The sequence below is a fragment of the Odontesthes bonariensis genome, chromosome 5 (genome assembly GCF_027942865.1).
Source record: "Odontesthes bonariensis isolate fOdoBon6 chromosome 5, fOdoBon6.hap1, whole genome shotgun sequence".
Classification (NCBI taxonomy): Eukaryota; Metazoa; Chordata; class Actinopteri; order Atheriniformes; family Atherinopsidae; genus Odontesthes; species Odontesthes bonariensis.
The window spans coordinates 26,702,707-26,729,020 of record NC_134510.1 but is presented as its reverse complement, the minus strand read 5'-3'; the positions used below and the strand labels follow the sequence as shown (position 1 = coordinate 26,729,020).

The 26,314-nt window shown below is 38.1% G+C and overlaps 3 protein-coding genes across 5 annotated transcripts; 1 reads left to right on the top strand and 2 right to left on the bottom strand.

Annotated features, from left to right (window-relative positions):
* Positions 1 to 370: 370 nt before the first annotated feature.
* Positions 371 to 2,744, top strand: LOC142380198 (CD209 antigen-like protein C). The gene is made up of 5 exons (XM_075465827.1): positions 371 to 454; positions 528 to 692; positions 801 to 952; positions 1,042 to 1,163; positions 2,514 to 2,744. The coding sequence occupies exons 1-5, from the start codon at positions 430 to 432 to the stop codon at positions 2,674 to 2,676; spliced, it is 627 nt and encodes a 208-aa protein (XP_075321942.1). The 5' UTR covers positions 371 to 429; the 3' UTR covers positions 2,677 to 2,744.
* cd4-1 (CD4-1 molecule) lies at positions 2,693 to 21,574 on the bottom strand. Of its 2 annotated transcripts, none has more exons than XM_075465826.1 (12): positions 21,515 to 21,574; positions 10,983 to 11,106; positions 10,754 to 10,807; positions 7,631 to 7,701; positions 7,391 to 7,546; positions 7,111 to 7,257; positions 6,584 to 6,826; positions 6,120 to 6,485; positions 5,017 to 5,265; positions 4,778 to 4,878; positions 4,620 to 4,663; positions 2,693 to 4,438 (listed from the first exon to the last, which is right to left on the bottom strand). In XM_075465826.1, the coding sequence occupies exons 3-12, from the start codon at positions 10,798 to 10,800 to the stop codon at positions 4,408 to 4,410; spliced, it is 1,455 nt and encodes a 484-aa protein (XP_075321941.1). In that variant the 5' UTR covers positions 10,801 to 10,807; positions 10,983 to 11,106; positions 21,515 to 21,574; the 3' UTR covers positions 2,693 to 4,407. The 2 variants fall into 2 exon arrangements, with proteins under 2 accessions (XP_075321941.1, XP_075321940.1); XM_075465825.1 differs by having other exon boundaries at positions 2,694 to 4,438; positions 10,754 to 10,810.
* Positions 21,575 to 22,270: 696 nt separating this feature from the next.
* Positions 22,271 to 26,235, bottom strand: cd4-2.1 (CD4-2 molecule, tandem duplicate 1). Of its 2 annotated transcripts, none has more exons than XM_075466712.1 (9): positions 26,066 to 26,235; positions 25,124 to 25,184; positions 24,796 to 24,954; positions 24,564 to 24,704; positions 23,656 to 23,880; positions 23,496 to 23,552; positions 23,250 to 23,419; positions 23,046 to 23,113; positions 22,271 to 22,835 (listed from the first exon to the last, which is right to left on the bottom strand). In XM_075466712.1, exons 2-9 carry the CDS (start codon positions 25,149 to 25,151, stop codon positions 22,760 to 22,762), a joined length of 924 nt encoding a protein of 307 aa, XP_075322827.1. In that variant the 5' UTR covers positions 25,152 to 25,184; positions 26,066 to 26,235; the 3' UTR covers positions 22,271 to 22,759. The 2 variants fall into 2 exon arrangements, with proteins under 2 accessions (XP_075322827.1, XP_075322828.1); XM_075466713.1 differs by having other exon boundaries at positions 23,250 to 23,401; positions 26,066 to 26,232.
* Between the last annotated feature and the right edge of the window lie 79 nt (positions 26,236 to 26,314).

Below are 26,314 nucleotides of genomic sequence, written 5' to 3'. Positions count from 1 at the left end.
CTGCTGCAGGGGGAGTTTGGATGACCAGGATTAAAATGTTGATTGAATTAATATGATTTATGTAGAGAAAATAAACAAGAGTCTGAGCTGAGTTGAGTTTAAGCTTTTTTCTAATTAATTTCCCTGTTATTGTTAATGGTTGGTTATAAAAAGCACATGCTTTTCTGAAAGGGAGTTGGTCATGCCAGAGCAAGTTTGATAGCCACTGATCTAACCCCGCATGGCAGGTCATCAGCAGTTTGGCTAAACAATATTGCACCACATGCGTTTACGTGCTTTGATGATCAAGAAGACTACAATCTGTTTGGTACATTTGTGCAATCTGTACTTTCCTCTCCTGTCTCTTTAGTACATAAAGTGCTCTATAAAACATCCACAGAGCGCAGAGGGAGCACACAGACGTTTGCGATCTTCAGCTAGCTGACAGACATGATGAATCTAATCAAGAATAAAGGTAAGACACTCTTCAACTGTCTGAGCTGTGTGTATGATTGTGCACTAATGCTGCATCTGCTCCCTGTCATCAGGCGCTGTCCTCGGTGTTCTGCTTGGCCTCTTGGTCTCTCAAGTCTCCTGTCAGGCTCCAGACGGAGACGCTGCCTATTTCAAAGTGAGGCTAGCCTTGATGAAGGATCAATACAAGCTCCTGTGTAATAAATACTCCAGCCTGGCACTCAACTGCTCAGCTTCAGGTACTGTATGCTCCTCATTCAGGCACCAACAGATGAATGATATTGTAGTGTTTGTTCATATATGTTGTTCTACAAACAGCTTCCATTGATTAGTTTTTGTTTTACCAGCAATCAGATGCACAGAGTGTCCTGATGGATGGCTTCAGGTGGAGGATCAGTGCTTCCACCTCAGCACTGACAGACAGAGTCAGTCGGCCGGTGCTGATGCATGTAAGAAGATGGACGCCCAACTTGCCATCTTGACCACCAGGGAACAGCATGTAAGTGTCTCTGTGTACTGTTGGAGCATTTATTTTGAGTATTTTATCATTCAGATGGAGGCATTAACTTGGATGCAACACATTTTTAGGAAGCTGTGGAAAAAGAAGGCAGGAGGATTGGAGGTCTATACACAAACTACTGGATTGGACTGAGTGATGTTGAGAATGAAGGAGAATGGAAATGGGTGGATAACTCAAAGCTCAATGTTTCGTAAGTATTGAAACCAAAATAATCTCCTTAGGTCTGGACATCATCCATTTGTGCTCTCATTTAATTTCATTTGGAGGAAACAAATTTTGAAAACAAAAATCATTTTTCATGTTAATTATACACGCTCTTTGAAGAAAATGGCAGGTTCGGACACACAAAGGATAGAAAATATCTATTTATTTTGGTTCTTCCTGAGTAGAATCTATTTACGACCTTTACTTGCAGTTCATCAGGGTTGACAGACTTATCAAATTGTACAGGAACTATAAACAGTGAGGCTACAGTTGTGCAAACAAATCAAAATAATCCAAGCAACTAGCTTCAGTTTTAAATAAAAACATGTACATCACGTATATTGTTTGCGCTCTTAAGGTGAGTTATTACTCATCCTAACTTTGACACTCTCACAATAAGACAACATAAAAACAACAAATACGTTCTATATCAACAAAAAAGCTCATACGTATGTGCAAAACAAGGCGCTGAATCTGAATTCAAGGACTTAATGATGCAACACTGACTCACTCACACAGCAAGAGTGTTAGAGGATTTATAACCTTCAGTGGAGGCCCGAATGTTACAGAGCTTTTATGTTGGTCTCACTCACACTGAGCGCAAGCATTGTGCATGTTCACAAAGGTACAATTACAATAAAGCTTATTGTTTTGAAAACGCATGAAGTGCAGCTGGACATGAGGATCAGCATCGACAAATACAAACATATGCGTTCAAGATTATTTCTGCGTTTAAGTTGACTTTGTTGAGCAGATGCTGAGTAAAGGACCAATTCATAAAAATTTGACCATCAGTTAATTTCTACCTTGTCAAGGTGAGGACTTGATCAAAGTCTTTTAATAATCCATTCATAAGGGATTCAGGCATTTCCTCCCCAAACCTCATGGTGGTGCTTGAGAGTCATGCTGCAGAGTCTGTAGCTATTTGTGCAAAATTTTAAAGCAATTAATCAAATAGATGTTGAGATATTTCAATCTGAACCTAAGTGCTGGACTGATTATGTGACATGGGCCAGTCTGCCTGCTTGGTGGAAAACCTGGCTTACTCTGACGGTGTGAATGCGCGGTTATTAACACAAAATAAAAATGGCTGCGCGACCATTATTGTAGTGTGCAAAGATTCCCTCTCACATACAGAATTAAAGTTGATTTAAGTTTGCATCAGTAGTTATTCTTGCCAGCTTCATTAGACAGACAAGTTTTTTTTTTCTTTTTTTAAATTTCACTGCTATTTAAGACACTCCAGTTTGTGGACTGAATGTTGAATGAAAACTTAACTTGGAAAACAGCACAGATGCTCACTCAATGATTTTTTTCTTCAATCCTTTCTGAAAAGATTTTGGAACGTGGAAAAGTCCGAACCAGACAACAATGAGTCCGGTGGGCCGGACGGAGAGGACTGTGTGGTGGTGGACAGCTACACTCAGAGGTGGTACGATGTTCCCTGTGACTTTGTGTATCCACGGATCTGTCAGAAGGCCGCCGACCCTCTGCCATGAGAAGCCAGCACGCCACTGCATTACCATATTCGACAATGATATTGATCCTTTATTAAAAAAACGTTGTGATACAATATGATTGTGTTCAATTTATTTACATTTTACAGTTTGTTTTCATCTACAAACAAAACTCTTCTATCTGCAGAAAGGGCTATGCTTTTATTCAGGAAAATGAAAGCATCATCATGTGTGCAGAAATAATACATGAGGAATTATTTGTATTAGCAAGTAACTGCATTATGGCAACAATATAGAGCATCACAGAAACATATCTATATAACATGACACGACATTTAGTCAACAAAAGAACATACCGTAGCTACCAAAAAAATAACAAAATCGTATCCAATATAATTATGTTACACTTTAACATACAATTCTAAAATAACAAAACATTTTAGAAAAGTTGTGACACACTGTAGAATAAAAGAACTGAAGTTAATCATTTGTAAATCACTGATATCTAATTAGAATAGACAACGTGTCGAGTATCAAAAATGAGAGTTCTTGAATCCTGAAAACATGACCAGTTGAAATTAGCTGGAATAGTTTAGGCAGAGGCAACAAATGAAAGGTTATTAAAACAGGAGAAAAACATTTCACGACTGCTTTGGTTAATTAGCAACAGGCCAGTAACATGACTGATATAAAAAGAGCATCTCACAGAGGCTGGGTCGTTCAGAAGGGAAAACAAGGGGGGGTTCATCACTCTGTTAAAGGCCGTGTGAGCAAATGGTAAGCCTGCCGAGGAATACTATTACTCAGCATACAAAAGATATGGTTAAAAAAAAAAAACCTCTGTGATCAATGGAGGAAGCCAAAATCTAAAATTGAATGGTTGTGAAAGGCAGAACTTGTGTGTGTTGCATGCACAAATGTAAGTTATAACTCTATCTTACAAACACTAAAACATAATAAATGTCCAAAAACTCTGCTGCCTTCCCTGGGCCAGAGCCCATTTAAGATAGATTGAGGTGAAGTAGAAAAGCGTCCTGAGGTCTGGTGCATCTAAATATGAAACGTTTTAAAGAGGAGAGAGACCAGCTGCTGTTCTGAGCATCTACGATTGTATGGTGGTGCATAAGTAACCTGCACGTGCTGTGAAGGCATCGTTAAAATCATATTTAAAGATTTGGAACAACATGTGACGCCATCCAGATGACGTCTTTTTAAGAGAAGGCCCTTTTCTTATTTCAGTTTATTTAAGTCAAACCTCTTTTTTACACCGATTACAACAGGAATTCATCAGTAAGAGTGAGGCTGAGTGACAATGGGAAGGGGAAAAAAATAATTTGAAAATAAAAATAAAAATAAAAATACAAACAAGAGTGAAAGACAGTGCTGGCGTCAAAGTAAGGATTGGTCTACATCTAACAAAAATTTTTTAAATAAAAAAGTAATATTTATCTTGGATTGAATAAAGGGTTAAATCTGTTTTTTATCTCCATGGATCTGATGAAAAATCTTTTGAATACAAATGTAAAACCCATCCAAACTCTCTCTATATAGCTGTAAAATACAAATACACGGTCCTTTTGCAATACAACAGTCTTATCTGTCAGTTCAACAGTTTTATACAAATGAAAACAGGTTGACGCTGTTTTCATCTTTTCAAACATCCAGTGCAAGCTTGTAAATCAGAGGTGCACAGTTCAGTAGATAAGATCATCTTATCAGGCCATCAATTCATCTGGTTGCCATGTCCTGTGATGAATGTCACTCTGGGAGATTTTACGTCCGGTAAAATCCTTTGGGCTTGGGGCTGAAAAATAAAAGATTTTGTTTCAGTGATGCAAACAGACACAGAGCCACAAACACGATTTAAGTTTCTATCCTCATAAACCTTAACAGCTGAAAGTGTTGATTGTTGATTTCAGTGAGTGTGTAGATGTAAATGTATGTTGGTTGACGACTCATCAGTCCAGGAAATGGTTTGTACGTACTTTTTGCATCGGCAGAGTCGTTGCCTGAGGTGTCTTGTCTTCCGCTAATGTGAGCCACAAAGAGAGACACCAAAAAAGAGACAGAAGTAAAACTATCAATGACATGCTGATAATCCTGTGCGATCCAACAGAAAGGAATTAGAATAGTTTAACTGTACTTGTCGGCGCCGGCAGAGGATGAAAGTGAGGACACAGAGGAGGACGAGGATGACTGCAGCGCTGCATATGATCACCAGCATCCACACACTCAGTATGGGCTCTGTGTACAGAAGACAGCCATCAAACAGTATACAGTACAGGGAGCACATCATGTAAAACCAAAGTATCTGTCATAAAACTTTGTGGCCACAAGGTCATGCCCATGTCATATTTCCTGCCTTTGTGTTCCTGTGCTCACCAATTTTCAGCGTTATATCAGCTATCGTCAGCCGTTTGTTGCCCAGCAACAGCTCACACCTCCACATTCCGCTGGCCTTTGTGCCCACATTCGGGATGTAGAGGTGGCTCGATCCTTTGTCAACATTCGATGAAAATTGGTTAGGTGGCATCCACCTCACCTTCAAATCTTCGGGCAGCTGTTGACTGGTGTTGCAAGTCAGGTTGAGTTGGTGGCCAGAAACCAACACTGCTCCCGGGGAAGGGATGACTGAACGAAGGAGAGAACAAATACATAGACTGAAAACTTTCACTGCAATAAACAGGACATATCTGCATCTTCTTCAGACTGCACATTTGACTAAAACTGCATGGCAATGATTTTCTCAAGAATGATCACAATGCTTGTTTTAAAAGTAACATGCACTAAAACTCAACAGCTGCACTAAAACTTAAGAGGTGTGATGAGATGGAGGAACAGCATCAGTCAGGTAAAGCCTGATGTGAAACAACAAATGCAGAGTTATTGTTGTATCTCAAACTTTTAAGCATGAAAACTTGTCTTCTCAGACTCATACAGCAATAAGATTTAATATCTTACATAATCAAATTTATGTGTTTAAATTGATTTAATTTTGAGATGCACATTCAAGACGAGTTGATAGGTATGATACAACAACTTTCAATCACAGCTGATGAAATTCTGTAGATTTTGTCTGGCGGAGCTCAGTAAACAGACACCTGCAAACAGTGTCATATAATACTTAAGACATTTTGCCTTTAAGTAACCCGTCACATCTCTGGATTTCTGTTTCTGGTCAAATAATGGCTGAAATTTAAAAAATGAGAAACTGTAGTTTTACATCTTAAGTCCTCACAACACAGATTCCAGTTACGATACATCATCCACCGAATTGGAAAAATATCACACTAGAAATAAATAAATTCTTCAGCAGAGAGATAAAAATATCAGCATGGTACAACAAGAGCAGAGGCAGAGAAGAGGCAAGGAACATACAACACTTGTTTCAAACGGTTTTACGAAAGACCGTAAAAGAGGAAGCAAAGAAAATAACAGTGTAAAAAAGAGCTGGGCTTGCAGAAAATCATTTAGTTTCTACTTACTTTGCAACACGTCCACTTCTATAAGGCTGGTCACAGTCTTGCCATTTTTAAAAGTCACGGTGCACTGGTATTCACCCCCGTCATCTGCTTTGCCCTTATTTCTGAATAAAGAAAAATCTCCCTTTTGGTTTTCAGTATGTTTCAGTTCTCTGTCTTGGTCCTTCTTCCAGCTTGATGAATCTCCTGGCGAGAAGGAAACGAGCTTCTGTGGATTCTGACTGGAGGATTTTTTGGCGATGAAGTGCCACTGAACGTCCTTGATGTCCTGTTTTATTTGTTCCCAGGGGATGTCAGAAGGAAAGGAACATGGGATATTGAGGGAAGAGGATGTAGATGTATACTGACGTCTGGGAGCAGGGGAAAGGCCTAAAAGTTAGGAGAAGAGAAATAATGTAAATATTATCTTCAAGATGAAGGTGCACCTCTAGAAAAAGAACATAATGTATCCATATACAGCAACTCACCCACAACTTTAACAACAATTGGGAAGCTTTGTTCTTTTTGATCAATTGTCACAACACAAGTCCACGTTCCACTGTCTTGACTCTCAGCTTTTTTCATAAATTTTCCATTAATAGCAGTCTCCATTTTTCCCTGGGGAGTCTTCCACTGTATGGTGGGTGTCTTCTGACCTTGAGGAGTCTCCACATTGCATGTCAGAGACACATCGACCTCAGGCAGCAAAAGCATCGCTGGACTCACACTCACTAGCACAAAATGAAGAACAAAGAACGGGGACTTTTACATCAAATCAACTTGATAAGATCAATCTGACAAATGCAAATACTTTTGCAGTTGTGTAGAAAATCACATTGAGTGCTTTAACATCTTTAGAGTATGTTTTTTACTACTATTACATAAATTGCGATGACATTATATAACTTAGCATTACACACTGCCAAAAACATGCTCTAGATTTTCACATTTTAAACAAAACTGTATCATGTTGAATGTAAAATGACTGATAACGTCACCTTTTGTGTATTCTTACCATTAACTTTGATTAGTTTATATGTAGACGTAATTTTCTCAACTTTGTTTTTCGCATTACATAAAATAGTCCCGTAGTTATTTTCCTGGATATTCTTGATGACCAATGAATTGCCAGACAAGGACAGTTTATCTTTCCAGGGATCATCTACAAAGGTAAAAAAAAAAAAGATGAAACATTAGTTTGATAAAAGATACCTCTATTTGCAACATGCAAGTCCTTTTAATCAATTTGTTGTAAAAACAAATGACTTCTTTGATTAAATGATTACACCGCTTACTGCTATTGATGTTCCTTCCACCCAAATGATTGACCCAGGCAAGCACAATGCCATCAGTTGTCTCAAAGTACCAGTACACATAAAGTTCTGGAGCGCTCGCTGGTCCCGCAAGAGTGACATCCTGTCCAACCTGAACATAAATGACCTCCTCAGATCCTAAAAGATTAAAAAGCATGTTCAGTTTATGTGGAAAACCCAACTGTTCATTAGATAAATAAATCTGCAGACGGTCCGTCTCACCAGTCGTTGTTTTCAGCACAGTGACGACAAAAAGGATGGTCTGAATTAAGCTCTTCATTGTGGTCATATTTCTGAAAAATCGATATAAGACAAGGAAGATACAGATGACAAACGTCAAGAGCAAACCATCTCTCAATTCAAACTCAATTCCTTTGCATTAGAAGAAGCACAACATGCGTTCTTTTGTACATTTCTAAAGTGAAAAAATAGCCATAATTGTATTGTTGATGGATAAGGAGATACAGCACAGTTGAATATAACAAATATGCATTGACATTAAATTTCACACCGTGGTGATGGAGTTTCCAGCTGATGAGGGTACTTGCCCAGTGGAAAAATAAGTGGCCCAAAAATGGAGCCATGTGGAACACCTTTACCTCTTTTTTTGGTCATTAAACATTATTGAATTATTTCTTTGCAACAACCCGATTGCTCTCTGTACAACTTTGCTGACAACGAATAGACCTTAAATCATTAATTAAAGGTGGGTCAAAACAGACTATTAGTTGTAAACTTGACAATTAAAATGTCACGTAATGAAATATGCTCTGTAATAGGAGAAGCTATTCAACTGTGTTCTTTTTTTTCCTGAACACTGTTACTTTATTTCACTCCTAAGATTTTGTTCACTGACTCCGCAAATGCGTGAGTCAGAACACAAGGTCCAACTCCTGAATTAGTCTCTCTGAGTAAATAAACCTGAATCTTTAAGAAAGGACTTCTTCAACTGTGAAAGGTAAGAAAAATATATCTGAGAAACTTAAACATGTTACACTCACCATTTAAATAAATTAGTTTTCTACAGACATCCTTGCTTTACCATCATATTTATATATTTGAAATTTCGATGCAAAGGGAAGTCTTTCAGCAGGAAGCAACGAGGGGTTTGTGGTGGTCTCAGATTTAGAGAGATTTGAGAAGATAAAAGTCAAAGACTTCACAGAGCTGAGAGTAGGCGGCCTGTGGTGGGCTTTGAATGAAAAGAAGCAGACAAAAGTCGGAGGGAAGAGACACGCTGAGCGTACGCTGGGTTGTGGTGGGACTTGATTTAGTTAAGGTGCAGATTCGTATCCCAGTCCTCCCTCATCTCTTCCTCCCCCTCTGAGTCTCACACCCCCTCTCTTCCTCCCTTGTTCCACGAAAGACGGATCTCTCCACGCTTAAAGGTAGAAAAAAAGAGAGACCACAGCAGCGACAGCACACCTAGATTGTGGTTTAAGGTAGATGTTTCTTTTTCTCCCCATTTCACTCCATTATCTCTGTTTCTCTTCTCTTTCGCTATCAAAGTGTTGAGCACAGAGAGTTTAAAAGGTTTTTGATTGAAGAATAAGAACAGGTGAGTTTCATGTGGCCCCCACCACTCATGTACGTGAATCAATAATTTAAAGAGATCAAGTTTTTCACTTAATTCTTCCACAAAATTTCTTAAAGGATATATAAATATACTGTCAAAGCATAAAGAGTTTTATCATTTTTTATGATGATCACCTTTTATCGGTCTTTAATAGGTCTGTCTTACAATTGAACCTGATCAATATCAACAAAATATCAAATAAAGAAAAGATGATTTCCCATGAGTTAAAGATAAAACCAGTGTTCTGCATTTTATTGAGCACAAGAGATTCAGACTGAATAAAATCTTATGTCCAACTCAATGCAAAATGCTGCTTATTTAAATGTTTATAGTTTATAGTATAAACGGGTGCAAAGACACAACCAGAGCTAGTGTCTGATTCTTCTGGGGTTTAACTTGGACTTTAATAAAAAAAAAAGAAAATAAGCAAAACTAACAAAACAATACATAAGATGATAATTGGAAATTATATCTTACGGCTTTTTGCTGGAGTTACAAACATTACAATGTTTCTGCTTTAGGTCTGCCGGGTCCTTATGCTGCATGTCGCTCATCCCTGTACTGTCCAATAAATGCATGGAAAATGCCTTTAAATAATCAAGTTGTCAGTAAATCTCTCAGTCTCACTTAGAGTCAAATTTAAAATTATGCATTGAACAGTATAGTATATGAATTATTTATTATACTGTCGGTGGGATGAATGTAACAGGATAAATATTCAATATTAGATTACAAGATAATATTTCATTGAAAGAATGCAAATATATTTAGCTAATGTCCCGTCTGACTGACTTTTAAGTGAGAAAATTGTCATTGTTTGCAAATATATTCCAGTCAGTCAGTTATCTCAAACAGCATACTATATTCAAATCTGAGGGAATATCCACACTTTCAATGTACTTATTTAATATCAAGAACTGAAATTAAAATGCCTGTCACGTGGGATCTAAGAGCTGACATAAGAATCTGAAGAAATCTGAATGGAGTTTGGAGAAGAGTGATATTGATGATAAACAGACGTTCAAAGTCTTTTGTACACGTGGAACGACAACCCAGAAACCAAGATGATGATATCTGTGGCAGGATGGAGCTTCTGCAGCAGATACAACAGTGATGGAGGGGGGAGGGGATGATGAGGAGCAAAGAGAGGAGAGGTGAAGAAAAAGGAGAGCACAGGACAAGTTATCCTCGTTTTTATTTATCTATTTTTTTCTTAATTAATTAGACTTGGTTGTGTGTTTTTAATTTCATTCCCAAAGAACGCGCACACAGATTTAGTTTACGTTGGACATCATTTTGTTCGATGGCTTTTTTAACTTATTTTTCAAGATAACGAGAATTAGAGAAAACTTCTTTTGCACTGAGGTCATAAATGTGTGTATCACTGAATATCTGTTTTACACAAATCATTGTAGAAGGTGTGTTTTGCTTAAATTGGTATATTACATCCAACAGTTTATGCAAAATGAATGCGCAAATGTAAAATGTTACTGTACTTTTGTAGATGTACGTTTACATTTTAGATTTAGAATTTGTAAATGGCCCACTGATTGTGCACACAGCGGCGGTCCATGTTGCAGCGGTCATCTGCCAAATACTCACCCGAGTATAAATGAAACAAATGAAGCAACAACAACAAAAAGACAATATTTATTGTATAAAACGTTCCAAAATGTTAAATTCTATGAGATATAACGACAATATCATGCGTTTGATGTCAGTGTTTGTTTTTCTTGTTTTTGTGTTTAATGTGTAATAGTTTTTCATACCTGGTGGTTTCTTTTTTCAGTTTTGTAATATATTCACAGACGATCATCACCGTGCTGCTGATTTAAAACACAATTTCACATTTAGGCCTCGCTGGTCCTGCTGAGATCTTTTAAGTTCACAATTCAAAATTATCACAAAGTAATGTATCCTTGATATATGATCAAGTTTTGGACATTTTCTATATTCTAAATAACAATAAACTGAATTTGATAAATAGAGTATACTTACATTTGCTATTGAGTGTCAAGCGTCCTTATGTGCTCAGTGATCCGGAGTCAGGCGGAAATGTTTTTTATTTATCAAATGAACTCTCTTTTTAAGCAACGTCGCACCTCCCTCAGCAGCGATTGGTCTGAAAAAAAACACAGAGTTGTTGATGAAAGCCAGAATCAGAATAATGACCTTTGATTGGTTGTTACAGAAGAAGAGGGTGACATCTGCTCACCAACATCTTAAACCTCCACATATAAATATATATTTATATATTTATCTGTGTTGCACATACTGGTTATAAGATAAACTAAGCTCATCATTTAGGTATCGTAATGAGGCCATAATTAATTTAGTGAGTTAATATTAATTTCTGTTTTTCTGTATTTTTAATCTAATGACTCTAATGATAAATAAATCATCTAAAGGGGCCAACGGTGTCTGAGCTACTGCCTGATAATGTATGTCACAAAACTTGCTGGGATCTCTCTGGATTCGTTTTCTTTCTTTGGCACAATCTGAATAGCTTTTCGGCCTAATTCATCATATTTCACCTCCCGGTCATGTAACTGTACTGGTTTAGATTTATAGTTAGTGTATCAGAGTTAAAGCCCGAACTGCAGGACTAATCTTTTTAAAGAAACGCAAACTGAATAATGCCACCATAAAAAACAATGAATTTTGAAGCTCTGCTGGGTCCTTGCGCTGATCTCATATAGTTTAGGGTCTGTTAATCAGCCCATCAGTGTAACGCAACACAGATGTACGCTTAAATTATAAGTAAGCCTTATAATGACGACGAAGAACTGCTTTGATCGGAGTGCGTTTGTCAGTTGTAATTTGTATTGCCATGTAAGATAAAGGCATTTGAAACATTATGAGACGAACGTGTAGTGTGTCTTTGATAAGTTTTGTTGGCCACTTGCTTTGTTAGAATAACTACAAGCATTTTATTAAAACCGAGAAGCTCTAACTTTTCCTGAGAGGAAACGATCAGAACAAACACACCTAAAGCGATGCACCTCTTCAAAAAGAAAGAGTATTTATTTATTTATTTATTGCTGGAAAAAAGAAATGTAAAGAGAACTGTGTTTAATATATTTAGTACGGGATGAAAAAAAGTTTTAGATGTTCTGTGCTTTCCTCAGTGGAAGAATTTCTTCCACTGATTTGATTTGATTTTGATGGAAAGTTAGAAAGTAAATCTTAAAATCTACAAATGGTGATGTGTCGTCTCCTCTCAAAACTTTATGACCAGATCCTACAAGTTCCTCTTTCATGAAAATTGTCTTTATCATTGATTTTTGTATCTTTGACGTGTTCAGCTGTGTTCAGGAAAGCAAACAGATTCTGCTGTGTGAACGCTTGGAACTTCTCATCACTCGCATATTAATCAAGTTTTTAATTCTTGGCTGTTCAAAGTATGAAGGAAAAATTTGAAACCTCGTAAAAGCAGAAGTAATTTGCTGAAGTCTCCGTGTGCATGTAAGATACAACAAGGGAAACATTAAACAAAAAAAAAACAGACACTTTTAAAGTCTTTTAAAGTTTCTCAGTGTTGGACGTGAATCATTTGTATCTGCCGGTTATTCTGACCCATTGAAGCTGCTGCACAGAGAAAAGCTTTAAAATCTAAGACACAACTTTTTTGTTTGATTGAAATAAAAAATATTTGGAAAAGAAATTTCTTGTAATTTACGATACCACGAATAAATTTTTTGCAGTGAAAGGAACTGAACTGGATTGAGTAAATTCTCACCTTAACTAACAAACCTGCCAAAAGAGTCCGCTCGGGTCAGGTGGAAGAGACCAACCGTTTTCACTAAATGTCTTTTCTTCATCTGATTCTTTTTTGTATGAATGCTTCTACTGACAAACTAGCGTTAACGACCAACATTAAAACTGATCAAACTAATAAAACTGGGCAAATTTCAGCAGCCTTAACAAACTGGCAGATGGAAAGATTTTCAGGTTTTATACTGACAATAAGAAGCACGACTCTGTAAATATAATTCTCTGCAAACTGCCTCACCTTAATTGCATTTGAGGCAACAAGGAATTGGTGATCTTAAATTTGTTCAGTTTACGTTTACAGGCCATCTGGGCTGTGCAACTTAATCAGATCTTTGGACTCATGAATATAATCAAGTATGAGTGAGTACAGTTCTGACAGCACTCTGAATAATGGTATTTATTTCAATACTACAGGGAAGTTAAACATCTGCTAGTAACAATGCCCGCACTGAATCTGTGGTAGACTCCTGTCTGCATTAAAAACAGCAACAACATCTGTATAACATCGGAGAACATCTGCCTGCTCATACTGCTGTCTAGGTTTGTCTGTAATAAACTCTCGTTATCCACATAGAACTAACACACGCTTGCATTGTGTTTGCTTGTATAATTGCTGTTACAGAGTCAACATATGAGAGTGCTGATGTGGCATGATTACAGAGAAGATACTGTTTGAAACAGAGTGGACAAAAAGACCCACGAATGTAAAACCGATTGCGAGAATCGACTGTGTCACGAAAGGTTAAGAAATGTAAATGAAACGGGAAAAGGAGACATAAATGTTTGTCTTTCCACATAACTGCTTAAAATCTGTCTAATGATACCTGCTTAAACAGCAAAAATACAACATTGTTATTTTTTAACACAGAAATGAAATGAACTGCCTGAGGACACCTCCTGCCATGTTAGCTAATGATATCTTCGGGGATCAGTTGGTGGATCAGTGCTGTAGAAACACACTGCTGAGGTGGTTTAGAGACATGAACCACAACAAGGACAAAACAAACATCTCACACACGTCTCATGTGTCTCTCTGAGGTTTTTCTGCCTGCCTCTGTACTGCCTTCATGAAGGGTTCACACCTGCTTCTGTTCCCCTTCAGCTCAATATGAAACAAGCCTTTTGTTTCCTTTTAGAGCAAAACCTTCAGTTTATGCCTACCACTCTGAAACATTCACTGATAGGCCCCGTGTAAATTCATTTTCTCTGTCGAGAGCGTTTGGATGTAAATAATTGACAAAGTACAGGTTCATTATGGCGTTCTGTGTTTTCCTCAGTGGAAGAATTTCTCTTTCTGAGTCGTGATTTTGATGGAAAACACCTGAAAGTGAGGACTCCCTCATTAGTCACTCATCTAACGAGGGCGTGTGGCCCACATTGTGTCATTACTGAAAGAGAGAAAGACAAAGTGTGGGCCACAAGCAAGAAACAAGGGTGATTCACTCTTTTCACATACTTTTGTCTTGCTCATCCTCCATTGTCTCCTACAGAGGGTTTCCCTCATTTTCCTCGTGTTTTTTGCATATTCGATAACCAAGTCACGTTTAATCACGGTGTTTGGTTTAACTGAAGCAGGAAGCCTGGACACAGCAGGATGTCTGAGGGTCTGTGATTCAGGGAAGGTAAAGAATTGAGTGTCTGTAGTTGTTCTTATGTTGTAACAAATATACAAAATGTCAGCGGAAAGGGGGCTGGTCGTCAGAAAAAAGTGACATTTGGTTCAATGACAGAAAACATTTTGTCTGTTACCTCATGAGGGGAACTTCATTCAAGTTTCTTTGAAACCAGCTTGTGAAACAGCATATAAAGACAGTAAAGTTTACCTTCTCTCCCACACATCTCTGCACCTCCATCAGCCGTACACACTGATGTGCGAGTTATTTTTAGTTTGTCGGCTGCTGGATGATTATTTCATCAGAATGGAAATATAGATTCTTTGTTTTCGTTTTAGACAGCGTGGATTTTGACACCAGGGTCGTAACAGAAGATGAATCATGTCGGAATACAAATAAAGTTCAAAACTTAGTATTCAACAGATGGGAGCTCACACCCCTGTGCAGAACAGTGACAGTAGTGGTGGAGCATTTCCTCTTATGAACAACCAAGAACAAACACCAAAGAAAGACAGCGTTTAAAACACACACCCTGAAGAAGAATCTTACTACAACAGCAATGAAAACACCTGGAAGTACTGACACGCATAACAGACAGCCTGCGATCACTAAAATTAATGGTAATTTCCAATCAATTGCCCAGGCACCCTCTAAAACTTGCCTGTGAACACCAGAACTTTCTCAGTTTTCTGACAGTGTCTATCAGCATGTCAACATGTCATGGCTTCACGTGGACAAGAACTGCCGAAAGAACTTAGAGATACAGGAAGATCTGTGATCAGTTAAATATCTGTGGAAACACAGTCGCAGCAGTAATCAGGAGTTATACAATGAGCAACACCACCAAAAATCAGAAAATCAGATACATTATTGCCTTCCATGTCGCCGCTGTCAGTGGGATACTGAAACAGACAAGCGAGTGCTCCAGATTTGGCCTGCTGCTTCTTAGTGGAAATTTGTGTTTCTGTGACAGCTTAGACGAATCGATGAATACTACAAAACATCAACCTGTATGAACAGCATTAAAAGAAAAATGACCCTCTCTTGCTCCTGGGCACAGAACTACGCTATTACACAATGCTAATGATGTTCGAAATAAGCCTGATGACTGTTTGGAGCATATTTTTTGATTAGAATATAATAATATAATTCCAAATATGTCAAAGTATCCAGCGGATTTGTCATGAATGTGGCCGAGAGTACCAAAGTGAACGCAATCAGCACAGACCAATGAAAAAGGTGCTGAGAAATGTAATTTATCAGTGGAAACATAAATACCTGTGGAAATACAAAAATGACAAAGGGATTCCCAATCATCAAAGGTTTGCGGGGCGAGGAATATTTCAGCATTATAGTGACACACTTCCATAAATGTCTACAGAAGAAGAAGAGTGAGAACTATGAACGGCCAAGTGTGTCAGTTTGAGTCTATTAAAACACCGTCAGAGAATCTTAAAGACAGAAGTAGCACAGGACAACCCCTCCAGCAAAGAGCAGCTGAAAAACACTGTGGCAGAACATCTCCTCATAAACTTGGGCAACACTGGTATCCTCTATGCTGAGGAAAAGTCTGTGCCGACTTATGTTACATTGAGTTCTTACTGTGGCGTTTGTATATTATTATCAGTATTATTCTATAATAGATCTATTGTAGGTTTATGTTTCTACGAGAGGGAATTCTTGAATTTTAAGAAACAATGCAGTCACTTTAATGTGCTGTGATTTTGAATCATTTCATATTCAAGTGATATTCACAGCAGTGCAGTCTGTTGTAAAGTTCAAGTTAAGTGAGTTGTTTTTTCCTGAGGACAACTTCACTGACGTTAATGAAGAAACTAACAAATGCATTGCAGCTACAAAGTTGTGATCAGGTTTAAGCTGATGAAGGTACGATGACGTTGGTTTACCATGGAAAAACTGCTGTGCACTTCCACAGCGCCTACATACAAGTCTGCAGCATTTACTGTTTGTGCAGCAAATGTTGCCTTTCTGTATTACTGTAGAAAATCAAGATAACCAGATTATTCATCTTGTTATTAAAAATACATTCAAATGTAGACTGGGGCAACCAAAATAGAAATAAAGAAAGGCTGTTGTCAGCAATACTGAATGCTTCAGTAAATTCAGTTGTTAGTGTCAATAAATGGTTTTCATGTCTCAAGGAAATGTTAAATGTCATTTGATTTTTGCATTAAATTGCATTTGAACACAAGCTGTATATGTAGTACCTCTATCCTTTGAAGAAAGAAAACATTTGTGAAACAACGGAGGATAAGATAGAAACACCTTTATTCCGTTGTGTTGCTACACTCTTGCTGGGTTGAAAGTCTTTCACCCGATGTTCCCATTAGCTTTGAATTGGGGCATATTTTTTACGATTGCATTAGATTAGTTTGTCATATAACAACACTGCATGAACATTTGAACAGTTTTATCAAAACTGACATTGTTTCCTCCTTCCATACTGCCAGCAAATGTATCGCTTCATAATGCGGCTCCAAAATGAAGAGCCGCATTAGAAAGGCAGATGGAGGATAAAATGCCAAGTTCATCTAATGAAAAACACTTTCAAAAGTTACTCCGAACACAGTTCCAGTCTTCAATAGTTTATTCTTTTCATTTTGAATTTCCTCTTTTCTGTCGCTATAAACACAGTTAACAAAAAGAGGGATTTTTCTAAGGAAATGAATCTGCTTAATTCAGCAGACTTGCTGAAATGTAAATGTTAGTGTTTACGTACACAGAAAAAGAACTGTAGATTTTCCTATGGAAACACTGTGAAAAAAGTTGTTTTGTCTGTGTATATTTGTTTGTGAGCATCCTACACGGTCGACTTGAAAAAATATAAACTTGTAAACTCGCCTTAGCTCGACTGGAACAGCAACAATACAAAACATATATTTCGGTGGCATAATGTTGATCCTCTGACACACACAGGTGCACACAACCATCCGTTTCCACCTCAATCCAACAGACTTTGACCATTTAACCACCAAGTCTTATTTCCTGGTTAACTGCTTGGTACCCTGAGCCTATAAGCACATGTTCACTCGTGCGGCTTTAAATGGATCAGGCCAACACAGCAGCGGTAGAGGACCATCACTCGAATATTATTCTGCTACAAATGAGACGGCGACATCATCCGCCTAGAACTGATCGGCAATCAATCGCAATCTCACAGACTGGTGACAACTGAAACCTGCGTGGAGGTGAAGCTAAACATGAGGGGAGTTTACAGGAGAGGAAATCACCCCACGGATGAACATTTCACATTGAGAGATTGTAGAGACAGTTGTTAAAAATGAATAAAACATACAGCAGTGGTTCAGTTTGCACCTGCAGCTGCAGCACAGCTGACTGTTTGAAGCTCTGTAAGCCGTCTCCTGCTGCTCCAAAAACTCACACATCAACATTTTGATTAGTGCACGGCTGTTTTACATTTAATACAAATAGTGTTTGGTACATTACAAAGTTTTGTCAGGTGATTGCGGGGCTTCGTTTTACTCTCGATAGTGTTTGAAATAAGAATAACATACTCAATATGAGCACACAAAACTCCATTTACTGGTCTGATAGGACTCCTGATGGAAAGACAAGCAAAATGGAAATACAGGAGGGAGGGAAATACACTGCTTTATGAATTTCAGTTTCACTTTGAATGGTTGCTTATGTGTGGCTGTGAGTATGTTCATTTGTATAAGAGAATGAAAAAGAGAACTGAGTAAGATAACTGGAGGTTATTATGAAGCCATGAAGAGGGAATCCTAATGTCTCATACACCCCCAGTGAACAGACAGTTATGCTTTCATAACAGGGAAACACAGCTTGGTAATCGCCTACAGAGAAGAGCAGAAAACACATTAAGCCTCTGCAGTAGATGTCAATGTGGCTTAAATCATGACTTGTTGCTTGCCACTAAAGTCCAAAACAGAGGAAATGAAGAACTGTAATGACTTTTATTCTTTACAACGGTGCAATACAAAATGAGTTAAGCCATGGGGCTTTATTTTGGCTCTTGTTTCCAGCACAAAACCAGACCTAAAACAATAACTGCTGCATTCAGGTTTATGTGTTTTATTAGATGAACAGCAATGGTATCATTTGTGCACAACCCCTTTAAATTTCAGGACAATGCTGCAGGATGATGATCCGAAACACAAACCGATAACAGTTTTTGTGGCCAAACATGGGAATATTATCAAGAAGCCAAGTCGGTCATAAAGCCTCAATCCACTGAACAGACAGAAGGAAAACGGCCCTCTAAATGAGCAAGACAAGAAGACTGCAGCAGCACAGCAGAGAAGTGGCAGACCAGCCCCAAGTCAGAAGTGCCTGCTGGTGTCAGTGAGGTCATCAAACACACAGAACATAACGCTCATTATTCTAAATTATCAGTGTCATTCCTCAGACACAATTTGGACCTCTTAAACTCTATGAATATGTATAAAAAGCTAAATAATTCCCAATTTAAAGAGCAAAAATCCAAACCACAATAACATTCTTTCATTTCAAACATCCAATATACTGACATATCTCACAAAACGCATCGCTGTCTGATGTCAAGTGGACTATGGAACGTTTACGTTGACAAATCTTAGTCTGTTCATAAAAAAGTTTGAACAAGATATTTTAAACTGATTTGAACTAATCAAAGTATACACACACAGCAGCATAATATCACCTTATGAACGACTTATAATGTGATTTAAGCTGTTCAGTGTTCAGGCAGGATCTGGTAGCGGATGCAGCGTGAAGAAATAAAAACAGATGAAGAGTCAAATTCAGTTACTTTTTACTTCCTAAGCCACCATTTTGAACATTTGAATTATTCTTTACATCTACATCCGTGTTAGATGAGATATTCTGCTCTGTTTAAGTTGATTAGTTTTAATATCGCCTGTCTTCACGGGCCTAAACTGGCCTGCCGGCAGTCCACACCGGTCAACCGTGAAGAGCGTTTGACGTATTGTAAAAAACAAAATTATGTCAAAGGAGGCTCAGAACTGCTGAGCAACTGAGGCCACATAAAAAGCAAAAAAAATAGGAACAAATCCTGAACTACAATTGGTCTCCTGGTTCCCAAATGCTTACAGATTTGTAACAGCAACAACGATAAAGGTGTCCGTGTCCCACCTTTTTAAGAATGTTTAGCTTGTAATCTCAGTAATAAATAAATACAATTTCTCAGTTTCAACATGCAGTTTACTGTCTTTGCACCATTTATAATTAAATATAGGTTTGCGTGATCAGTATATCGTTACATTCTGTTAACTTGATTTTAAATACATTTTTTTGAAACATGGAGGTGCAGTAGGTTGGTGAAATGCAAACTGTTTTTATAGAGAACTTATCCAAGCTCAGCTCAAGTTCCTAAATTATCTACGAGAGTGAATTAATACTCTTCTGTACATTCCTTATTTATCCTCAGGTTTTCATTTGATCAATTTCAGACGATCTTCTTTTTAATAAATGCATCATGGCTGCCAGCATTGTTCCAGAGTTCTGGTGCCAGCAGGACCCTGAAACCCAGCTGGCTCACGGTCACATTATCATTGTTGAATGAAAGACACCTTGAATAATCTAAAGCCATCCTTAATGTTCCACTAGTACTTTTCCCAAGTAGTACATTCAAAATGTCTGCTAGAAAAAGACCAATGGGATAATTCCTTGAGACAAACCAGTTTGGGACTTTGGTAATTTGCAGATTACAGTTGTGACTAAGAATGGCATTTGAATTTGTTGTAAAGCTTTAACTTTTCCTCGCTGTTTATTTTCTGTCTCCTCAGATAGTTGCAATATGTTTGTATCTCATTTCCCTTCATGCGTTATTCAAGCTAGAAGCTACTTGCTTAACTCCTTTTTCAAGCACTCCAGAGATATCGAGCGCGGCCATGAAGCTGCGAACGGCCGGTCTTTATATCACGAAACACTATAGATCTCATTCAGTTGTCACACTCGCACCAAACAAAACAAAATTTGTATCTGATGGCATTATTAGTCTCCTAAGATACATAAACAGAACAAGCTTGTGGGTTACTTATTTATTTTTCCAATTCAAATGGAAACATTTTGCCAGGGATATAAATAATTACTCCGTGCTCCTCAGAAAAATACAAAATTTTCTATGATTTACTTTAGTTAATTGTATATATGGTGTAAAGTCGATAAAGGAAGACTTCATCTGACAATAACATGGATTTTCAGGTGCATCTGACAATCAGTGGATTATTTTGAATGCCTTTTAAATGTTACTGGTATTTACTGCAGTAATCAGGTGTCATACTTGCAGCTGTGCACACCACAAGCCTGCTCCAGTTAGCAACAGCTAACACCAACATTCAACAGGAACAACATAAACTTCCACTCTGTCATTAAAAGAGTTAAATTCTTATAACTGCATTTTTTTTTGCCTGACATTTGTAACATAAAGTGCACAATTACTGTTAGTGTGTGCGCTACCTGTGTAAGACTGGCACACGTTTAGCAAACAACCCAGTCCAACGATTGCAAAATATATGTTCCTGCTGCTGTTGCACAAGTTCCCATCTTTACGTATTAAGAAAACTGAAAATTCTGTTCTAAGAACGTCTGATTGGACATTTTGTCCGCACAGTATAAGCTCATAACGTAGACTTATGAGATAAGTTGCACAGAAGGTCAAAGCTACAGATCTAGAAGACTTGTATGTTTGAACCTTATCTAGAGTCAAGTGATAAAACAGCTATCAGCCTCAGTGTTGCTGAATTTGATCCAGCTCTGTGCTGTGCTTTTGTAGCCTAAATACACTGAACACTGACTTTGAACTGTGGCTTATTGTCATTATTTTTGGATCAGTTTTTCCAGATTTCTGGGGCTAAATAAAACACATGAGACCCAGTCAGGGCCAATACAAATCAATAAGTATGTCAAGTAAATAAAAAATGTTGAAGCTAATTCCAGTTCAGAGTCTTGCCCCTAAAGGCCGCTTCGTTATGAGAGTGGATCTCTTGCCGCGAACAGGACGTTTGTCAGTGTTTGTTGCAGCAATTAAAGCCTTTGACATATAACTTTCCTGACTTACTTGCCTTCTCCTGTAAGAAAACCCTTTAAATAAGTATTATGTAGCTTACTGTGTACATATACAGAATAATGAGGAGTACTTACATGTGATGTTCTCAGTACAGCGATGAGCTCAGCTTTGACATTTGGTAGGTTGTGTGCACTGCAAGTACCTTTTTCATACACACTTACACACACTTACACACACACAGGAAGTCACACACAACCATGATCCCATCCCTTACTTTTTTCTACTAAATGGATTGCTTAGATTAGGATTTAACTCGCACACAAACACAAACCGAGAAGAACCACAAGGGAAGTAAGTTTACAGAGCAGGAATTATCCTTTAACTGATGGAAGATGTTAGATATCTTTGAACTGTTAAATAATCATGAACATGTATGTATGCCATGAGTTGAACAGGTGTTCGGCGTGTGTTTGACTGCATGTTGTGCTGCACTTGGGTCAACACCTGCACTGTACTGCACCAGTTGTGGGAGATCGAGAACCCTGGAACCAATCCCGGCACATTTAAAAGCATCTTATAACATAAGAGTAAAAGAAATGTGTGTATTGTGTTGAACAAGCTCATGAAAGTATTGATTCTTAATATTTTCATTGCTTTTTAAAGTACGCACTCATTAGAAAAAAACACTTTTCCCACAGTTTTAAACCTACACCATAACACTAAACTACCTCTTGTGAACACACTAGGATTTCTCAGGAAATAATGCATGTTCAGAGGACTGTGCTGCGCGTAGTGATGTGTAATACTGTCTGATACAAGGACCTTGCATTTGGGTATAATTTTTGTTTTAGGATAAAAAAAGACAACATTTTGATGCGATACTTTGATATTTTTATTAATTCACAAAAATGGCAAAACAAATAGGCAAACATCACATACACAAAAAGACCTTATAAAATGTTAAGTTGCTGTAAGAATAACCAGGCAGGCAGGCAGGGTGGTTCAAGTGGGCAAAAAAAATCATTAAAAAACGCAACATAAGGAAGAGACTGACACATCAAACAGATGCTGAGGTGGACGCCGGGGTCAGGGCTTGGTGATTAGGGAATGAGGCAAAAGACGGAGAAAGATCCTGTGAAAAGTTCAGTGGTTATATCTGCTGAAAAAGCTCAAAGTGCCTCCAGCATTACATTTGATTGTATTTTCATGCAGAACATTCAAACACTCATTTACATTCATGCCACATTCACTCCGCCGTTGTCTTTCGCTTGCTCTCTCCTTCTCTCGATCTCCATCTAATTCTCTTTCTCCTTTCCTTTCTTTCATTCTTTGTTACTCATCATCTTTCCTTTCTCCTCTCTGCCTTTCATGCCACTCCGTTAGTAAGCCTGGAGCGGGAGGGCTGATGGCTTCTCTCTCCGGCGTCCTTGCTGCGGTTTCGCTGCAGCTGTTTGGCTGTGATAAAGAGAGCAAAGAGGAGAAGTTTTCACACTAATTACAACACAATAATGAATTGCTCGGTAAAAGCCACAGAGAAAAACGAAGGTCAAACAGCCAGACATATAAAGTGAGCCGATTCTATTAAAAAGCATCTGAAAGAAAGTGAGAAGATATTACTGGAGAGAGGGATTTTTCAATTGATGGAGGAAAGTTAGGAACATTTACTGGTGACACTGGCAATACTTCTTGGGCCTCTGTGATTGTTGGGCATGCTTGATCCTTAGAAATTTCTTCTGCAGAAAGAGCAGGAAAAAAAAGCGTAATTACACCTTTTTGTTGTCTCCAGAAACCATTTATCTTCCATCCACCCTCCCATTTCAATTGTTATGGCAGCAAATGAAAATTCTTTGAGTGATTTTCCTCGTTTACCTTCTTTCTTCTGATCCTCGTGCACATGATAATGACAAAGATGATCAGGAGGATCAGAACCAGGCAGCCAACTCCAAGTGCAATCCACACCCACAACTTGAGGCCCAGAAACGGCCTCATGATGACATCAGGCTGACGGTCAATCACAGTTTCTGAGCAAAGACAAAAAACTTTTAAGGAACTTTTAGAACTGTCTTATACGTGAGCTGGTGTGAAGGTTTGTACGCTCGGTGCGAGCAGACTTACTGTTGTCCTTCGGCTTTTGGGATTTGGGCGGTGTTGTAGAAGTTGTAGTTTCAAAAGCTGAAAAATTAAAAACAAATTTCTTTCCCTTTTGGGTACATATATATTCTATGGTGATACCAACATATACAAGAAGTTTCATGAACAAGTCTAAGCACCCCACCTCTCACAGACAGAGACTGCGAAAATAAGAATTTCTTTTCTTTTATGGTCACCACACACTGCCAGGTCCCATCATGTGAGACAGCGACAGGGTCGAGAACTGAAGCGGATAAGGAACCATCTGGCCCCTGCCACTGCACTGTAGGGCTTGGGTCCAGACCTTTTGCTTGACAGTGAAGCGTAACCTTACTGCCCACCTCGAGATTCGCCGATGGCTCAATCCAGACTGGCACAGAGGGGGACAATGGACAGGATGCAGTGAGCGTCACAAAGAGAGAAGAGAACCGCACTTGACAGGATGATATCATGAATAAAACTGAAATATAATGTGTGAGGCATTGATGGAGAAATGGTGATACTTTTACAGAGTGAGAAATAAACTACTACATGTAACCGTCACAAGAAATGCATCTTATTCAGCATCTGAAAACTGCTGTTTGGGCATCTTTCAATTCGGTTTCAGTTAGAATAAACTTTCAACAGATTGGGTGTGATGAAAATTAAAGCTGTGGGAATCTAAAAAGCTGAGGAATAAAGAAACAGCAATGTTGACCCAGATTTTAAAACAATCTTTAGGTACACAGTAACTAGTCTTTTTTTAGCCTCTTCTGTTTTTATTTTGCCCATTTTAAATCTTTCTCTTATGACTCCTTCAGCTTCTTGAGTGCCACGGTGACTCTATTCGAATGTTACATGTGTGTAAAGCAGCAGATTTTTAACTGATGCATTCATCGTCTGCATTATAATGAACCTGTGATCATAAACAGTTTTCACATTCACATTCATTACGCTGCTTTTCAGTCTGTTTATCACTGAGCACTGTGAGTGTTTTGTTAAACACTCACAGTGCTCCATTGAATGGAAAAAAATTGCTCATAATCTTACTTTAAACCTGGGTTTGCTACTTACCTCTGACCACAACGAGTGTATGTGTATGGGTGCTCCGATCTGCTGTACAAGTGAACTCTCCAGCATCTGTTTCTATCACCGAGGAGATTTCCAGCTGTATATCTTGCTTTATTCTGGACCTTTTTGAAATTTCAGAGTTGCCTAATGGAGAGTACATATATAATTATGCAACTTTATATTAACTTACTGATATGGTGACAGTTTACAAAAGTCTGTCCATTCTTGTGAGTACCTTTAGAAGTGAAGCCAGTGTAGCTCTGAGATATAATCTTCACATTATTTTTACGCCACTCCAGATTTGACCTGAAGACCATGACCCCACAATTCAAAGTAGCTTTCTTTCCAACTTCCGCGACATAAACTTCACCTGCTGCAGAGAGAGCACCCAGCACTGTAGAGAGAGGATAACATTTTTTGGTAAAGTAAAACACAAACTATAGCCAATTTTATCCATAATTCTTTTGCTTATTAAAAGGTATTGGCAACACAAGGGACATATAACGAACTAACACTTTATTTTACATGATTATTTACTGTTTTTAAGGAATAGACTCACTCACCAAACCAAAACCACACAATGGTCTTCATTCTGAAGGTCGGGTCTGACACAAATACACTCTTCTGTTGAGGCAAAATCATGACAGAAAGAAAGTAAATGCAGTAGTTCAGAGCACGAAAGAGAGCACTTCATCCATTTTATACATAGACCACACAAAGCTTCTGTTTGAGATGAGCACTTTACCAAGAAAACATGTGATCCCTTACCACCAAGCTCCTTCTCTACTTCCTTCCTTCCTTTGTTTCTTATGCTGAAAAATAACCAAATCTTTCTGTGTAGGCTTAGAACACTAAAAACAAAAATTCCAACACACGCCGTGGCCCCTTTTAATGTACTTGATCAATGATGCATTTTAAGATGCTTCCGGTCGAGCTGCTGCAAATTCATCTGATCGTGCATCAAAAAAAGGAAAAGGGTTTGCAGGAAGTTTTGTTTAATTATTCTTTTCTGCCGTTAAAGAAAGTTAATCTGAGAAATTCTGATAAATATATTTCACTCATGAATCTCGATCCAAGTTCTTTAAAATAGTTTTAGATTTGAAAAAGTTTACATCATGATTTCAGTAGGACGAACAGATTGACTATTTTGTCATTTCAAAGCGACAATTCCACCACTCTGGACAAAATTACAACAGAATCAATCAATCGTCAGCAAAGAACGTGTGTTGAAATTAATTTTTGATGCTTTAATTTGACCCTGAGAGTAACACGAACGGCTAAAAGGCATTTGTTAATACATTTTTCTTGTCCATGTTTGTTTAAAAGAGTTAAGAGATTTAAACTTAATCTCTTAGTTAAGCCGCGTTAAGGGGAAAACAAACATGAGGCATTTCATACCTTGTCAAAATTGCACGTTTGTCCTTGAAATCGATAACAAAAGCGGCCCCAGAAGTTACATTAAAACTCTTTAATTTGATTTTACAAATACAAACTCTTAATCTTACCTTAATTAAAAAGCAGAGATATCTTTTATGCAGTTTTTTGAAGGGAAAAATCTTTCCTCATCCTCTCTGTGCTTCACTTCGACGGAAAACAAGTCTGCAAAGATGCAAAACCTCTAGAAGGCGGAAGAGACCTAAAGAGAAACCAGCACTTTGGAAAGTTGTAGGCCAATGCAAACCCAGCTTTTTGTGGGTTTACTCTTCATAGCTGCTTTCTTGCAATCTTGGCCTGGTAATTTGAACACAGCTCCC

Bases quoted from the DNA above. Each gene is read 5' to 3' on its own strand.
- LOC142380198 (XM_075465827.1), top strand. From the start codon at position 430: ATGATGAATCTAATCAAGAATAAAG. The intron at 953-1,041 runs GTAAGTGTCTCT...ACACATTTTTAG, and splicing joins TGACCACCAGGGAACAGCAT to GAAGCTGTGGAAAAAGAAGG. The intron at 1,164-2,513 runs GTAAGTATTGAA...CTTTCTGAAAAG, and splicing joins AACTCAAAGCTCAATGTTTC to ATTTTGGAACGTGGAAAAGT.
- cd4-1 (XM_075465826.1), bottom strand. From the start codon at position 10,800: ATGATCGTCTGTGAATATATTACAAAACTGAAAAAAGAAACCACCAG. The intron at 7,702-10,753 runs GTATGAAAAACT...TCGATTTTTCAG, and splicing joins CTGAAAAAAGAAACCACCAG to AAATATGACCACAATGAAGA. The intron at 4,439-4,619 runs GTACGTACAAAC...TTTATTTTTCAG, and splicing joins CGACTCTGCCGATGCAAAAA to CCCCAAGCCCAAAGGATTTT.
- cd4-2.1 (XM_075466712.1), bottom strand. From the start codon at position 25,151: ATGAAGACCATTGTGTGGTTTTGGTTTG. The intron at 23,420-23,495 runs GTAAGTCTGCTC...GTTCCTTAAAAG, and splicing joins CCAAAAGCCGAAGGACAACA to TTTTTTGTCTTTGCTCAGAA. The intron at 22,836-23,045 runs GTAAATGTTCCT...TCTTTATCACAG, and splicing joins AAGTATTGCCAGTGTCACCA to CCAAACAGCTGCAGCGAAAC.